The sequence below is a fragment of the Poecilia latipinna genome, unplaced genomic scaffold (assembly GCF_001443285.1).
Source record: "Poecilia latipinna isolate Pla-1442-1.1 unplaced genomic scaffold, P_latipinna-1.0 Scaffold518, whole genome shotgun sequence".
Lineage (NCBI taxonomy): Eukaryota > Metazoa > Chordata > Actinopteri > Cyprinodontiformes > Poeciliidae > Poecilia > Poecilia latipinna.
Window position 1 is genome coordinate 238,062 of NW_015113134.1, and position 17,641 is coordinate 255,702.

Genomic DNA, 17,641 nt, shown 5'->3' on the forward strand with positions numbered 1-17,641 from the left:
ACATTTGGCCATTTTGCAAAGCTGAAAGTAAAGGATTGTTTTAAAGTAGTTGCATTCTAAAACAAAATGACTGCCAGGTACAAATTTCCATCGAAAGGTGCTACATTACCCTGTTATACAATATGTAACACCTTTCTCTGCCAGATGAGTCTGAATATGGAGATTGGACCCAAATGGAGAACTGACAGAATAAATTTCAAATGATTGAATTGTTTTTGGTCCTTTCACAGGTGCTATTCAATTGAAAATCTCCACCATATTTTTGCTGCTCAAACAGAGAAATTACAGAACAAACAGAAACGGAGTTTCTGTTTAGCAGATATATATTTTGTTTTATTTTTTTATTTATTTTTTTCTTGTGACATCATAACTTTGGGTAAACATTATAGGTCATCACAGTATTTACACATATGACATGATCCATGATCTCTGTAATAGCTTTTATCTGAGGCTGAAAATAAACATCAATTAAAACCAATAACTTCTTTTATTCAGTAGACCAGGAATGTGTAGCTACCGGTGGGGAAGGCTCTTCACAGACTTGTTCTATTCTTCAACCAACCATAAAATAACTCTTTGTATTTTCTCTTTTATTTCATGTAAAATATTGGAGGTTTTGCGCAAAAAGTGATTAGAACATATTTACACATTCATACCAGTAACCAAACTAGATCTATTTTGCTATAATCTGTGCGAACAGTGCCTGTAGCAGGAACTTTGATTAAAGTTCCTATAAACTATAATCAACTTCTCAAAATAAATTCTTTACAGCTGCGTTAAGTCACGATTGAGCAGATAAATTCTTGTTTGAGATAAAAACTTGTTTGAAGGTTTTCATCAGCAGATTCACAGAGTCATACTTGGCATACTTCTCATTGACAGTTGTGGTATGGCAAGCTTTCTATAGACGGCACCTGCTGGCTCTACTGGTATCTCTGGGGAAGAGGATGAGATATGTGTGTGTACGTATGTGTGTGTCAAAGGGGAACTCCCCATTGGACAGCCATGAGCCTCAGAAGGCTTTCGGAGCTGTAGAAGTCGGGGGGGACCAGGCCTGGAAGGGCACAGCACACCCGCCCTCGTTAATTCATTATGTCGTGGGGTGAACAAGTTGACCCCCGGGTACGCCGCTCCTCACGCCTACCCACCGCCGTTTCTCGCGACAGGAAGAGCAGTTTGCCCTGTGGGAAGGCGAATAGCCTGGTCCAGACTGAGCCTTCTCATAGGTAGTTACAGCTTGAGCTGCTTGCATGTTTGTCGGAGCATCCAGAGTGTGGATTTTTGGAAATCACAGGGTAAACTCAGGAGACTGGATTAGTCATTGACATCATGAACTGGTAAATAGTCTTTTTTAATGAAATTTTTACATGTTGTCCTATAATGTAGGTGTGCAATAAGCTGTTATAAGCACTCAAATTTGAGCAACTTCGAGAATTTTATAAGATATTGTCCAAAACTAATTTGATGAAGTTGCTTCTTTGCAGTAAAGTCCTAATTTTGTTTGAATGCATGGCAAATTTGTATTGTAACTGACACTTTTTCTGTTTACATTTTAACTGTTTTCTGAAATATTTCAAGTTCAATATAAAAAACAAAACAAAAAATCTTGCATCTCTTTAACTTGCATGTGAAAGTTAAATTACAGTTTCAGTGTAAAGTTGATTCTTGGGGATGAAAGTTATATCATTTAAATGTTGCTACCTTTTCCAACCAGAAACAATGTCTCTTCTCTATGGACTTTTGCAATATGTATCCCGGACAAGCCCCCATTCTAATGTTCTCTACCCAGAACTGGATGCTCCTGATCTAGAAGATATTGTTTGGTGAATTAAACACATTGTAGACAGCCTGTTTGTTACTTTTGCCTCAATTAATGTAGCAGTGTAATGGGGTCTGTTGCTGGGAGAAATGTGGTCACCCAACCTTCACTCACTTACCAACACAGATAACAGCATAGTCATCGTCTTTCATACATTTAAGTATTGCATTCTACCTTCTGCTGTCCTACATTGAGGATAGACTGGACTTATAATTAGGCAAAAATCAATGCACACTGTATAACCTGCATGTGTGAGTGCTAGACCTTGAGAAAGAGTTCATGGTGTGTTCAAGCTGAAGCTTTGATTGGATAGTGATAGTATTGAATATAGTGTGCGTGTGTACTGCAGTGTTTGGAGCATTACACAGACAAATGTTGAAAGATGTTTTATTTGATCTGTGGAGACATGAGTTTTCTGCTGTCAACACTCTCATGTCAACTCTTTAAATAAGTGCTTAAGTGGTTTCTACTTCCACAGTAAAAAGAGCCTGCTGATGGAGTTAGACTTCAGGTTAAACGTAAAAAGAGAGACTAACCTTGGGGCTTCTGGCAGACTAATACAGCCAACATTTTTCAATTTTTAACTCTTGTTCTAATATTGTGTGATCTATAGTTTGTGTTTTTTTCCCTCTTAAAAACCAACCTCTCCCTGAAATTTAGGCAAAAACTGTTTCAGGCTGAAGGAATTGTACAAAGCTTGAGCTTACTTCACACAGAGATTTTTATGCCAGTTTTTGTCCCAATTTCCCTCTTCTGACAATCTTAAGGATACTGCAATTATGGAGTAGTTTAGCTACAACAATACCTGTTGTAGCCAAGATTCAGTAATCCTAAGTAGCGAGACGTTCGGTTCTGACAAAATGTCAGGTGTCTCAAACAAAGGGAGCCAATACTGTTTGTAGAAAGGACAGAGTTCTGTTGACCTCACATAGGCAGCTGGTGGAAGGAGTCCTTTTAGGTTCTCCTCATCATAACAAACACATTCAGTCTTACAGAGGTCAAGGAGCTGTCAGACATTTAGACCTCCCTTGGGAAGGCTCTGACACAGTTCTTAAAAAAAAAAAAAAAATGGCTTCATCTTGAATTCAGCAGATAAAAAAAATACAAGTGATCAGTTCTGGCCTTAGCAGGTTTTCTATTGCTTTTATGCGTGTGCTGTCAGTGAGTTAGTCTACATCTTGTTGCTGAGAACAGGGAAATGTGTCAACAAACGCCAGTGCGAGGCTAATTTTCAAATGAATTTAGTTCAGCTTGCCGCTTTCCACCCGCTTTAATGTTTACAGGACATCATTAGTTTGACTGAAAAACAACTCTGCATGTAGCCAAGCCAATTCCTGTCAAACACGAACAAGGCGGCACGCCTGAAACGTGCATAATTGCAGTAACTCCCATCTCTTCGAGTGACTAACTGTGACTGGTGCTTTGAGCATTTCCTTCACCCCTGCCTTCTGTGCTGTGTGATTTGGGGTTTTCTTCAAAGGATGCCACCGCAAACCTGTTTGGGAAAGTTTCCCTGGCCGTTTTATAAATGGACTGAGGGATGTTATTGGCTTAGTCATACACTTGTGGTTACCAACATGTGTGAGCCATCATGTGAAAAATCAAAGAAATGTTCCCTGGCATGCTAGCAGTGTCCACCACGTGCTTCGTGTTTTCCTTCACCTGGCTCCGGCTCCGTCTCTCTGCCTCCCTTTCATATTATTACATTTAGCCATGGATTAGGAGAACTTTTACCAGGCACTGCTCTCGCTCTCCATCTAACTGTGTTTAATTGTATATCTGTCTTTTTCTCTGGTCTGTTTGCAGTCTCACAGCACGATATGCAAGTCCTCCAGGCCACAGTGGAATAGGGTCACCTCAGAAGAAAAACACAAGGTACATTTCTTCTCTCCTGTGTTTTTTTTTTCACCCGATTCCTGTCTTGAGAAATTTTCTGTTTTAAAGCATTCTTTTTTTTCTAGTTTGCACTTGTTCTTTCTATATTTTCGTGATACTCTATCAAAGGTCAAAGGTAAACAGTCAGGGTCAGATATTAAGCATTTTGCAAGGAGATTCTTGAAGGGAGTGGCAGTTCTTGTCATGGCAGCTTGGATCAATGTTTCTGAGTGAAATACTGCCACCTACTACACTAAATGAACACACATGCGCGCGCGTGCACACACACACACACACACACACACACACAAATTATGACCCTTTTCTGGCTAATCAGGCAAATTTAGACCTTTATTATACTGTTCACCTTTCCACGAAGCATTCATGACATTATATGTGGCATCTTTTTAAATAGATGAAAATACATGTTGCCACCTCTTTACTTACATATTGCATTGTATACATGCAAAAGAACTTGATAGCAAAATGTCTGTTCAATTTTAAATCCTTATGGTACAATAGAAGAAGCTGTTTCCACAAAGATCACAATTTCTCGTCCATCAAAGAATTTCCACATCACAAACACAAACAGAAAGTTTTGTTTCATTGCTGATCACATTTTGTCCCTTGGAAAGTTTTCAACATCTGTGCAATGAAGGTAAAATTAAGACACAACAAAGGAAGCTGCAGGCTGTAAGTAGCAGACAGATTTAGTAAAGTTCTGTACTACTATGTAGTAAAGTTCTGCTGCTATTGATGTGGTGTGACAAATAGTCTTATAAGTTCACCCTCATGGCATCAACTTAGCAGTTCTTTCACGTTAGCCTTACAGAACTGTGCACAGGCATTTGGATCTGTTATCTGAACTATTCCTTTGTAGCTCTGGTGGCCTACCAGGTTTTCTTGCTCTGTGTTTGTCTCCTTCCATCATTCCCATCAACTCTGATGTGCTTTGGCATCATTATTTTAATCAGTAATCAAGAGTTTTCACACCATATTTTGGGAGATGTACTCCATCCTAGTAAAATCTGAATCTTCACTTTGATGCAAGTGTTTAGTAGTTTAGCACAGGGCCATAAAGTTTTGCATCCAAGCAGCAGGGGGGGGTGTTTGACAGTTTGTTGGCCCTTGTGCTGCTCTCAGTCTGACAACGGGCACTGCGCCTCTGACTGCCTGTGTAGCCGCCAGATGTTCCAGACCTTCATCCGGGTGGAAAAAAAGAAGAGAGTTTTGCTTTGGTTTGCGTCCCAGACTCTCTGCTGAAGCATCTGCGTTCAACTGGTGACTGACAGGCTTCAGTATTTCACCTCACATCCGTCGGCAGAACCCACAGCGCAGAAATTAGATTACCTTCTTCCTTCCAGGTCCCTTTCGCCGAGGCATCATCAACCCCTGTAGTTTGGAAGATGAAAGCGTGTAATGATGAAAGGGATTTCTTTTGATTTCCAGCTGAATTGCTTCGCTTTGTCTCTCCTCTTCCCTCATTCTTATTTTCCCCTGTCTCAGTGTGCAGTATTATCCTCCACTGGCTCTCAACCATTTGCATTTGTTTGCTGTTTTTTTTCCTCTTCTTCTCCTCTTAGTGTGGATCCTTTTAATTTTATCAATCACTACCTTTTGTTTGTTTTTTGTAGATTGATCATTTTCTAAACGTAGACGGACTAGATTAATGAATCCCGTTTTTTTTTTTTTTGTTTTTTTTTACTTGAGTATTACTTTATATGGTTGAAACTTCTTCTCTCGCTGACTGACTTCTTGTGTATTTGCATCTAGGCAAAGTTTAATTTAGCATGTTTGTGCAGGATAAATCTATGAGGTTGCTCTCACTTCCTGCTGTGCACTCTGCTCTTCTGAGGGAGATGTGAAAGTAACCTTTAGTTTTGTATGATTTTTACTGGACTAAATAAAAATAATCTCTAGCTGAGGTCTGGAATTCCTTCAGGATTGAAACCCTGTCATTCTCATCAACTCTAAAAAGAAAAATGTCTGATTCTACCACTACCAATGTATAACTAATAGGATGGTGTGTTCAGATTTTGTCAAAAAGCAGAAATTTTATTATCTTCTGACTTATTCTCTAAGTCCATTTCCTGTGATTCCTGCAAGGTTTATGATGAGCTCCAAATGGGATCACAAAATCCTTCCTGCCACTCTTCCATAGATCGCTGCAGCTCCTCCAGAGTCACTATAGCCATCTTGGGTGCTTCTTTAACAACAGGGATTTGTTTTCAACTTATTTTTGAGTCCAATACATTCTCCATACATCTGTATCTGACAGCATATAGAGTTTTTCCTTAAACTCAACCAAGCATTGGGCGTATTCTGACCAACTGCAGCTGTTCCATCACATGGAAAGCTGTGATCGTTGGCGAACTGTGTCCTAACGTGACAAAATTAGAATCTGTTTTCTGTTTGGGAGTTTTGCAGCTTTCTCCTCCTACATCTCGTCTCCAGCTGCGATGCAGACGCGGGTGACATTTGCGGCATAATGAATCGATTATCTCTGTGAGGCATCAGCGTATCTTTCCAGCAGAAAGTCGCCAGCAATGGAAAATCTAGCTTTCAGTTCCCCCTCCAAGAATGTTAAGAAAACTCAGGTTGTGAATTAAAAAAAAAAATTAGACTCTCATCTTCACCCTGAGGTCCTTTTTTCCAAGATCCAACTAGTTGCAAAATAACGTTTAGCGATTCCTGAAAAAACTGTCCGTTCTCATTAAAACGGAGAAGAAATTGGAGGAAAACATCTAATAAAGTGCAGAATGCTGCGTCAAGCTGTTGTATAACACCAACAGTTTGATTTGATTATTTGTGTAATTCTCCTTTAGGGGAGGTATGAGAACAACATGTGACGCTGGCAGCTTTGACTCTACCAAGAGCTGAAAAGCTGATGGAACTTATAAAGAACAACTGGGAGAAACGAAGCTCTATTTGATCTTGTCTTTGGTTGTTTTATTATCTAAACTAGCAAAGTATTATGAATAACTCACAAATTTAACATACTTTAAAATTTCATGACTGCACAGAAGTATTTCACTAAGATTCGGTGTGCTTTTTTTAATATTTCCTTTACTCCTCTTCACGTTGATGCATTAAATAAACTCTGGCATTTGCAATTTTTTCTAGTGCAAATACTTAAACTGTAGGCTTTGAAAATTTTGTACAGTTAAACCCGAAATTAGCCAAATTTTTTGTTGATCATGATTGATTTGAATATCCAATAAACATGTTAAACATCCAAGGGGTCACCAGTCGAAGCCTGATGACAATTCCACTTTTGGCTGATACAGATTCTTTATGCACTGCAGCAAATTAGCATAGGACCTCTACCAAGCTCAATAAACGTCTTGGTAAGAGGCAACAGTAGTAATAGTAGTACTTACCATTTTCTCTTATTTCTCAAATATGCTTTCTGTTGGACTATCGTAACAAAAACCAAGCTAGGGTTTACGCCTCCTCACATAATGTTGGGAAATTTAAAAGGAGATTGTTTACCTTTGCAAGTCTCTGTGGCTAACTACACACACACTTTCCCACAACAATAGACTGAGACAGCTTTCCATCAAACTCTGTGCAGAGTTCAACCTCTCCTTCTCCCCAACCCTCAAAGGAACACACGCTTCCTGCTACATCAACTCTGTGATTTGTCTTTGTCCTGCACGCCGACACATGCAGAGTTCAAGACCGGTACTCCAGACATTGCAACAGGTCCGTTGCAGCTCGGATGGTGTTGGTCTTCACGCTCCCCAAACCTCTTCACATCTTGTCACATAATAACCTCAAACCTCATTGTGTTTTATGGGGTTTTTATGTGATTGAAACAGAAGGAAAGCGATGCAGGATTTTCTTTTACATCTTTCTGACAAAGCCATTGGACATAATTTAAAATGCTGGGGGGTCATTCGGAGTATGATGAGCCTGCTCTCTTATATAGTACATTGTCCAATTTCCCTATAACTTCATGTGGTCTGAGTCGTTACTCAGAAAGTCGTTTTTCCATTCGCTTGATTGCATCCATTAGTTTTGTTGGTTCAGTTTTAGGCCTGCTTCTTGTGATGACTCTCCTACTTCATCTATAGGAATGTGAAGAGATGCATACAACGCTGCCCCTTTAACACTGAAATGCTCTTTCCTGCTGCGGTTTCCCCAGGTTACCAGGGCCGTCCAGAGTCCCTGCTGCAGGCAGCGGGGCGTCCAGAAGCCCAGGCTCATCCAACCTCAACCGCCGGAGCCAGAGCTTCAACAGCATCGACAAGAGCAAGCCTCTTCAGTATGCAAGCGGTAACGATAGAGGTGAGCAGAACACAGCACTCCAACATGTTGTTAGAGATCAAATATTAGATCTCTACTTCATAGAAATGTAGTGTTGGGACAGTAAGAGAGCTAACAGGTGCTTGGAAAAAAACCATAGAACTGAAGCAATGTCGAGAAGAGTCGACCTAAAACAGTTTTTTTTTATTTTTTGGTTCATTGTTTAACAGATGATGTCTGTTTGTTTACGCGAGAATCTGGTAGAAGCCAGTAAAATCATTTTCATTGCATCCAGACACCAAGCTCCCACTCCCACTGTTGAACTGTGTGCTTTCATTTTCCTCATGGCTGCATTGAAGAGCCACCTAATTTACATTCTCCATACCCACCACTTGATGGCAGCGCTCGCACAACGGAGCAGCCGGTTCCCCGCTTCAGTCTGCTGAATCATCCCCGCCTCGGAGCTCCAGCTGAGTCCTAACGACAGCATTAGGATGAGGTGACGCATAAAAGGAGCTGCCCTGTCAAAAATATCCATTTTAAATAAGATTAAAAAAAAAAAGTCTGCAACCTGTGAGAGTCAGTATAGCTACTTAGGGCGTCACATTTTTATTTTCAACCCCTTTGATAATGCTTCTTTCTGAATGGGAGCAACAGATACAACAATTTCACCCTCTTTGCTCACAGAGCAGTTCTGTCATCCCATAAAACTAACTCTGCTTGTCAAGAAAAGACTTTAAGAACTAAAGTTTCACTCCAGGGAGATAAAACTGAAGTTTGTTTGAAAGGAAAAAGAGAGAAAAGGACTAACAAAGGGAGAGAACAGAAATCAATTGCTGGGAAATGTCAGCAACACAGCTCCGACCTTCTGGGCAAAACAGAACACAGAGAGGCAGATACAGGAAGTCTCTGCCACGAGCCGTTTCACACACATTTCTCAGAAGACTTTGCCTCCTTTCAAGTTTTATATATATATATATATATATATATATATATATATATATATATATATATATATAAATAAAATGCAGAGAGCAAAATAATGGAGGAAGTAAATGAACATGGTGCTGGTGGGAGTTAACCAGTCGGCACTATTTAACCAGGCGGATGCTGGATTATAAACCTGAGCTTCTTTGAAAAATTTCTACCAGAAAGTCTGACACACTATAGAGGAAGTGGCATTTCATTCTCTGTTAGCTGAAGCAAAAAAAGGAAAAGAAAAGAGGCTGGTTTCCATGACAACTCTTAAATCACAACGCAGCGAAAGTGTGGTGGTCCTGTGAAATGGCCTCTAGAGTGGGGCTGGAGGATCTCTAAAGGTGGGGTTAATTGAGTGGACCCACACACTTCATCACATTAATGCTTCCAGTCTCCCTCATTAACATTTAGAAAGCACCTGAAGGGGCCGCTGGATTATGGTGAATGATTGGGGAATAATAATAACGAAGACGCACTTGGAAAAACAATCGGTGTATTTGCTATAATGTTACACAGGTAGGTACTAAAAATGATGAACCTAGAAGTTCAGTTTTCAAAATGTAGAATAAAACCTAAACAAATGTCAACTCAAGACGTTTTACTGGACAAACGAGTCAGTCTCGTATCCAGTTAGACTCCTTATCTGTCCAAATTCAATCAAGTCAGTGTACTGCACTCCATGCAACTACAGGTCCAGTTGCAAATACATATTGCACTGTAGTCAATGTCAATCATGTATTGCTGCAGCTAATAAGGAAAACAAGGAAAAAGGCAAATAAATTACAAAAATAAAAAAGCAGCAATGTTTCCACCCAAGCAAGCATGTGGCAACAGTTGAAAGGAACAACTACATTTTAAGTGGTTTCACCTGGCCATCTATTATTGATTCTAGCTAGATAGAATTACTACTTAGCTAGCTACCTGAACTCACAATTACTAGCTAGCTAAATGTTATAATTCGTATTAAAAGTTGAAAAAGGGTGTATTTTCTTTTTAGCATAACTCTACAGGCTTTCTTGTGCGAGCTCTAAAGCCTCTAAAATGTTCACCTACCCAAGACACCTACAGCTTTTAAGCCTCCGTTATTTTAATCCCCAGCTGTCAGAGCAATATGTGGCACTGAGGCTTTTTTAGTTCTTCTTTCAGGTTTGAGCAAACATGTTGTGTCTCAGCCCCAACCAGCTGAATCAAAGCCCAAGCCCCTCTCTGTCTGCCTGAAGTGACATTAAGGAGCAGACTGGAGGTGACTCAGATCCAGCTGAGCCCTGCTCACTGTGCTGACTGACAGCCAGCCAGACACTCAGTCTATTGGTGCATAACTCCATGTTGTCACTCTGTCATCTCTCCTCTCCTTCTGCTTCATAATGCTTTCTTTTGTGTTTTTACCCCCCTCAATTTATTTCTCCTTCCCAGAGAGTAAGTCCATACTTTTTGACAACTTCATCTTCTGGGCTGTGGACTCTGGTGTTGGTGGTGTGTTATTTACATTTGAAAAAGTTGCTTTTCTTTGACCAAACTAACATTTAGCCTATGTGTGTTGATTAAATACCGTCTGTAAATAGGTGTAAGAGATATCATTGTGTTGTAATTTACTGTTTTTCTTACCTATCACTGCAGAAAGTTGACAATTCCTCAATGCTTGATTGGAAGGAAGTTTGTACGATTATGCAACATGGGAAATCTGAGGAATCTGATAGGTCTTGTTAGAGGTATTTCTGCTGACCTTTGATAAAAACCATTACCCATTACTCCTTTACTCTGATGCCCCAAAATGAAATCAACCTGCACCTTCAGAAGCCTTAACATGCAGCCTTAACTTGTGAAGGTGTGCAACTTCATTGGAAGATAAATCCGGCTGGAATCAAAATCACACAACACTGTTCCCTTTGAATCCGCTTTTGTGTTAGTATGTTGCAAAATACATAACATTTGTAGAAGCACACAATCTTTCCTGTTGGTACTTTTCATCTTACACTCTACTGTTAGAATTTAAATATTTCCAAATTCTGCTAAAACCTTGGAGGAAATTGGTGCAAGTTTGTTTTCCAGCCATTTTAAACAAGTAATTTGCTTCCTTAGATTTGCTGTCTGGTCCTGTCAGACGAGCATCTACGACAAGATCATCCATCTGGAATGGAAAACCTAATCTACCGTCCTCTTTTTCTTTCTGTTCAGAGTTGGTGAGGGGCATCCCAGTACCCAGTGGGATGAATGGAAGTGGTATTGGTGGGATGGTTCCCACCAGCCTCAGTGGGCAGCAGCTGGCCTCTGCCATCCCCTCACCCACAGCTGGGAAGACCTGGCGCAGCAAGTCCATGAACCTCAAGCACAGCGCCACTTCCTCCATGCTGGCAAGCCCCACACATTCACCTTCCACCACCCCTTCACCGCAGGCCCTGGAAGGTCTTCAGACTCACGGAAGTGAGGCGTCCAAAGTCGGGTCGGGAGCCGTGCCACCGCAGAGATCAATGCTCGAGAAGTTTCGACTTATTAACCCTCGTTCAGCCTCGAGAACGTCACCATCCATGGCGGAAATGACTCTCCAGGAGGAAGACGACCTATCAGAGTACGGGGACGATGGGCAGACCCCGACGGGGTCAGTGTGCAGCAGCGGCAGTAGCAGCGCTACCGCCAAACAGATCTCAACAAAGACGTCAGCATCATCCCTTTCTGCACCTAGCAAAACCTCGTCTTCATCGTCATCAAAAACGTCTGCCAGTGGCAGCAGGTCCTTGGCCCCAAGCAAAGACAAAGAGGACAAAAACAAGTCAGGGAAGTCTTCAAAGGACAGCTCTCCTCCAAAAGAGGAGAGTGCGGCCGACTCCACAAAGAAGAACTCCAAGATAGCGAGCCTCATCCCCAAGGGAGGAAAGTCATCATCAGGGAAGAAAGATGGCGGCTCCTCCTCAGCTTCCAGCGGCATCCCGAAACCAGGACTCAAAGCTCCATCCACGACGTCAGCCAAACCTCAGAGCCAGTCCCAAAACCAGAACCAGAACCAAGCTGCCTTAAACAGCAGTGGCAACATGCGGACAGGTGAAGGAGAGCGAGCTAAGCTGACCAAAGGAGGGCAAGGCGGGAGTTTTTATATCCAGCGCTCCGCCGGCGGTCCAGAGGGCAAGCGGACCAGCATGACCTCGTCTACCAGTACCTCGGCTCTGTCCGGGTCCAGTGGGATGCTTGTAGGAGGAGGCGGGGCGCTCGGAGGCAACGGAGTGGTTCAGCTTCCACAGCAGCAGCAACATAACCACCCCAACACTGCCACGGTGGCGCCCTTCATGTACAGGTGAGTCATCTGGACCAGGTTCAACACCAATTCCCCTTTAAGTTCCACAGAACTACAGACCCGCACACACACACACACACACACACACATATCCTAGGAAGTCTTGGAGTTCTCCCAGTCATCAGCTGGCGCTCCCCACTGTGCATCATGCTCTCGCCTCCACATCTTTTCACAGTCATTACAGAACAAATTAACATCCTCTGCTATCTGCTTGCCAAAGCCTATTATTTGGCTGTCTGCGTTTTATCCTCAATGGGAAATTTCAGACATTGGCGGCGTTTAGGAATCCATTCACTGTCTCTTTTTTCCCCGACTATATTGGCTTGATGCATACAGCTGTTATGCGGCACCCTGACGGGCCAGTGATCAGGTGTGGAATATAATCTGTATAGACCCCCGGGATATCAAATTCTCTATAGGTGGTGTACCACAAGAGAACAGAAGCAAGGAACCCAATTAAATTCATTTCCCCTTGGACTAGGTCCATTAGTAATATTAAGTGGGTTAGCCATCCGTAAAGTATTCCACAGTCTACTGAATGAGCTTCTTGAAACTTGGACTACCAGACGCTCTTTCCTGTCCGTTTCATATCAGGTTTCAGTCTGATATGATATTTCTGAAAATTTCTGAATGTGTCGTCCAAACAAGACTGGCGATTCTGAGAACTTCAATTCTTCTTTTGTGTCTGGCACCCCAGAAAGCGGACATGGAACGAAATCATTGATTACCTTTAACTTTGGAGGTTTGATGTCTTTGGTTAAAGTCATCGCTACAGATAGGGTATTTGTGTTGCAGCCATAAACCTTTACTGTATTATCTGAGACTCTCGGATGAACCGACACAATGTGGAACATAACGGTGGAGTAGAAGGAAAGTGACTTATTTATAACATGCAATAGATTTACCTTATTAAATGCCACAGCAATTGATAATTGGTGTCTCTAAATATAGATACTTGTCTATAAATTATTGTAGAGGTGTAATTAGATTATTTAAATACCAGGAACAAGACAAACCAGGTTCATTACTGAAGCTTTTCTCGTTTTTTATTTTTAGGTGTTTTAGTGTTTTTAGTACCTTTTAGTTGTTTTCTAAGATGTTCTCTTTGTGGGGCTTCCGTTGATGACATTACATAAATGTTCACCAGCAGGCCTCACCAGAGGCTCTCAGCAGGCATTCTGGGTGTGTGAGGGTTCTGGCTGTGCAACTTCTCCATCATTCTCCCTCTTCTGGGCGTCTCGACTTTGTTAGGGTTGTAGTTGTTGCATCACTCTAGCGTAATGAACTGTCACATTTTGTTCCCTTTAGATTTCCTACTGATTCCTTCCAACACAAAAACACTCTCTGATCAGTTTGAGTGTTTTTCAGGTCTGAATAAGTATGGACAAAAAAAAAATAAAAATCAGAGAATTTTCTTTGCATTTCCAAACTTTGATGCCTTAATCCATGGGTGTCCGGCTCCAGTCCTCCAGGGTTAGGGTTAGTTTTACAGGAGTCTCTGCTCCCATGAAGCTGATTCACATGGACTAACTACGTCCTCAGAATGTCCTGATGTTCTGCAGAGTTATTTGATTCAAGTGTGTTGAACCAGGGAAAGAACTGAAACTTAAAGGATTCTGGTGGTTTGAGGACTGACTAATTCATCCATTCATTTATCATCCTTACATATATATACATGCATACATACATTTTTTATCCATCCATACATATATAAATTTTCATCATTCATCTATTCACCCATCCATTTTTTTCATCCCATTTTTATCGTCCATTCTTCCTTTTTTCACCATCTATCCATCTAGAAGAAACTGAATATAATCTTGACATGCGTAAGAATCCTCTGGATGTAAAAACATGATGATCATATTTTTATATTTGCGTCGTAATCTTTCCACCCAAATGATTAACTATGTAGCTTCTGTTTACGCTGTCGGTGCATCTATCTCACATTTTAAGTCCTCCATTTTATTTCACATCACTTTTGTTCCACGCAGCTTCGGTAGAGAATATCTGTGCAGCTGAAAGAAAGGAAGGCAGCAGTGAGGAGAAATAATTCGCATGAGCTGAAGTCGCTCACGCAACTGGAAGCCAGTTCTTATCTGCAGTGCTGCAGGTGGTGACGGTGATCCCTGGTGTGTGTGTGCGTATGCTTGCGTGTGTGTGAAGGAGTGAGTATGTGACACTATGTGGCCTTTGCTTGGATCTGTGAGTGTGTGTGTGTGTGTGTGTGTGAGCTTGTTCCAGCCCTGTCTGCCCATGTCTGCAACTGTTGCTGTGCATATTTTCTGGATGTTTTTCAACATAAAGATGGTGAAATGTTTACATGCATTCTGCTGCTGAAAGCAGTTTTCTTCCTTGTCATCCGTTTCTGACAACATTTACTCACACACAGCTTGTGTGTGCGCGCGTAACGCATCTCGGGAAGTGTGTAGGAATGTCTTTGTTTCCTTAGATCAGCAAACGTTGAATCGTGATGCCACTCGGACTGGAGGACAAGAGGCAGAGCTACAGAAACAGATTTAACCCATTGAAATCCAGCGACGTGTTTCATAGAGGAAAATAAAACGTACCAGACCCATCCAGCTGTTGTTGCGGATTTAAAATGCTGCTATATTCTTAGTGATTCTGGTAGATACTAGAGATGTTATCAATATCTGTATCGATTCTGATCTTGAAAAAAGTCCTCGGTCTGGTATCTTGACAATGTGAGCAGATCCATTCAGTCTAAGTCTACGTTTTATTCTTTATTTTACATTATATTTAGCATTCCTAATTGCAGTTTCTGACCCTTAAGACAGAAGGTTTGTTGCAGTTTATTTTTCTATTCATTTCTGTTTTTATTTTATTTATATCAGCTGTTATACTCCTAATTTTCTGTATCGGATTGTTATTGGACCGATACTAAACCTCTGATATCTGTATTGGCAATGAAAAAAAGTGGATCGGTGCATCCCTGGTAGGTACACGAAGCTTCTCACTTTTAACCTGAAAACAGATTCAGGCAATCTGTCTGAACACAGGTAACAGCTAAATCTGCTCATATCTGCAAATGCCCAGGTTTATTATACATATATCTTTATCTTTTTGCCTCCAGGACGTTCTCTGAAAACGACTGCACCATGGTGGCCCCAGCCGACCCCTGCCTCAGCCCCACCAAGGGAGAGCTGGTCTACAGCAAAACAGCCAAGCAGTGCCTGGAGGAGATATCAGGTACGACACACACACACGCTGTGGGCTTCTGTGCAGATCATCGTCTTTGTGTGAGTGTGTAAATAAGCATGTACATTTATTTTTATATATATATATATATATATATATATATATATATATATATATATATATATATATATATAGGTTATATTAGGAATTTAACCTCTCTCTGCCAGTGAGCCTCTATATTTATTCAAATCTGACCTTAAAGCTGCTGCAGTTTTGATCTGCAAGTTCACAAGCAAAATTATTCCAGAAGTGGGGGGAAAAAAGCTGCAGTTTATCAGTGTGCAAATTCTACAGCATAAAACTAGCTGTGTTTACCTGGGGGAGCCACGTTTTGTTCCTGTTTAATGAATAGAAGGAAAAAGGTCAGCGCTGTCTGAGGGAATCAGCCGTGTGGATTTACATCACCATTACCTGTCATTCTCAGACTGATGAGCTGGGTAAAGCTGGAACATCACGGCTGTTAGAACCGGGAAGTTATCTAATAGCGGTACTTGAACATTAATAAATGCAATATAAAGATGCAAATGAGTCAAACAGAAACATAAACTGCATAAAAAGCATTTCATTGCCCTCATTAATGCTGCAGAGCAGCTTTAAAAGTGTGAGATTTAGTTAGAATGTTTTTTAAGACAAAGCCTCCTGTGTTTATAATCTGAAGTCCTGTTCATTCAGAGCTAATGCAGCAATAGCAAATGAGGTCCAAACTTTCTGCTAATGCCGATAAAACACTGTTACGCAATTCAGGTGTTTCTGTTAAATAAGATGCATATTAAACATCACATGTGAATAAGTTTGTTCACACAATAAAACAGAAGAAATGTCGCGCCATCGTCATCCAATCACTTCCTGTCGTCTTCTCTGTGGTTTGCTACAGAGGTTCCTTGGTTAGGTGCATTTTGCTAGTTGAAAATATTTGACAAAGAGCTGGAAGAGAACTTCAACCAACATCCCAGCACTGAAAACAAAAAGCTGGCTTAGAGCAAACTATTGTTTCTCTTCCACTATCCAGTTTCAAATGACTGCTGCTGCAGTCTTCAAACATATCCATCATAGGTGCTTCCTCAGGTCTGAATCGCTTTCTTTCTTAAAGTTTGTCATACTTTAACCAGCTGTTTGTGTCTGTGGGGAAATTTGGAGCTTTACATCTTACGTCGTTTGAAGTAAATCGGAAACGCTAACATTTGAAAACAAATTCCTCACTCATCATAAAATATAAAATAGAGCTCAGCCTGGATCGAAAATCAAAGAAAACCAGACTTAAGTTGGGAAAAGGAAGACGTCAAGCCGAAACCCAGAAGAACTCTACAAAGCAGAGCTTGCACAAACAACACCATGTGATTATAGGTTTAGGGATGTCAAGTGGGCAGCGACATTCCAGACATTTAGCTACGGTCCTGGCTTTTCCAAAGCCCGTCATTTGCAGGACAAAATTAGACAACAGCACTGACCGTTCTCTTTGTTTAGACTCCATTAGGTACAACCGCTTTTTTTGCAGTCACACGTTTCATAGCCGCTTCGTACCCTTCGCCCTTCTGGCTCTTCCTCTGCGGAGGAGAGGCAGCGAGTCTCTGACAGGGCAGTTCAAGAGTCCGCACACCACAGATACCACATGACAAGCCTGCTCCTACTGCATACATCCGTACAGCCCATGTCAGGGGTGTCAGCTTTCAGACATCAAAGCAGGACAACTGTTTAAAATCTATTATGGTGTTTCAGAAGTTGCAGAGATGAGAAGAAAGGTTGGGGTAGAGAGAGCTCGCAAATATCTGCATTGGTACATACTGAGCCTTGCAAAATGTCCACACTGCTTGAACATTATTGCATTTTGGCACATCACAGCCATGCACTGGACGATATTTGACTGGGATTTTATGGTTGTAGTGTTTGTAACCCTTTAATAAAATCAAGGGAAACCAGTTACCCTTACTCAATTCTGGAAGGAATCCTGTTATACACCGTCAAGGGGGAGGATTTTGTAAAATTGACTTTTCTGACATTTATATGATATTATGATAGTCCCTTATGAAAAAAACATACCTGAAGTTTTACTTTGACTTTTTTTATTTCTTGCATATTTGAGAAATCCTCAAACCTCCCTTGGCAACCATTTAGGTATGCCTGAACACTCGTTCTCACGGAGCCCCGCCTATTTCCACAAAGCTCCTCCTTGGAGTTATGGTCTCTAGCTGAGCAAAAGAGCTCATCTCCCCGGCAAC

General features: G+C 41.2%; 1 protein-coding gene across 16 annotated transcripts in view; it reads left to right on the forward strand.

The window, feature by feature from the left end:
* nav3 (neuron navigator 3) overlaps positions 1-17,641 on the forward strand; it is a 273,084-nt gene that overhangs the window by 186,120 nt on the left and 69,323 nt on the right. For 15 of the 16 annotated variants that reach the window (XM_015040585.1, XM_015040583.1, XM_015040586.1 and 12 more), the window contains 4 exons: positions 3,626-3,694; positions 7,842-7,984; positions 11,096-12,206; positions 15,301-15,416. In XM_015040585.1, the coding sequence (XP_014896071.1) occupies positions 3,626-3,694; positions 7,842-7,984; positions 11,096-12,206; positions 15,301-15,416 (1,439 nt within the window). Of the gene's footprint in view, positions 1-1,228; positions 1,338-3,625; positions 3,695-7,841; positions 7,985-11,095; positions 12,207-15,300; positions 15,417-17,641 lie in introns of those variants that run through there. The other variant, XM_015040589.1, reaches the window with a different exon arrangement.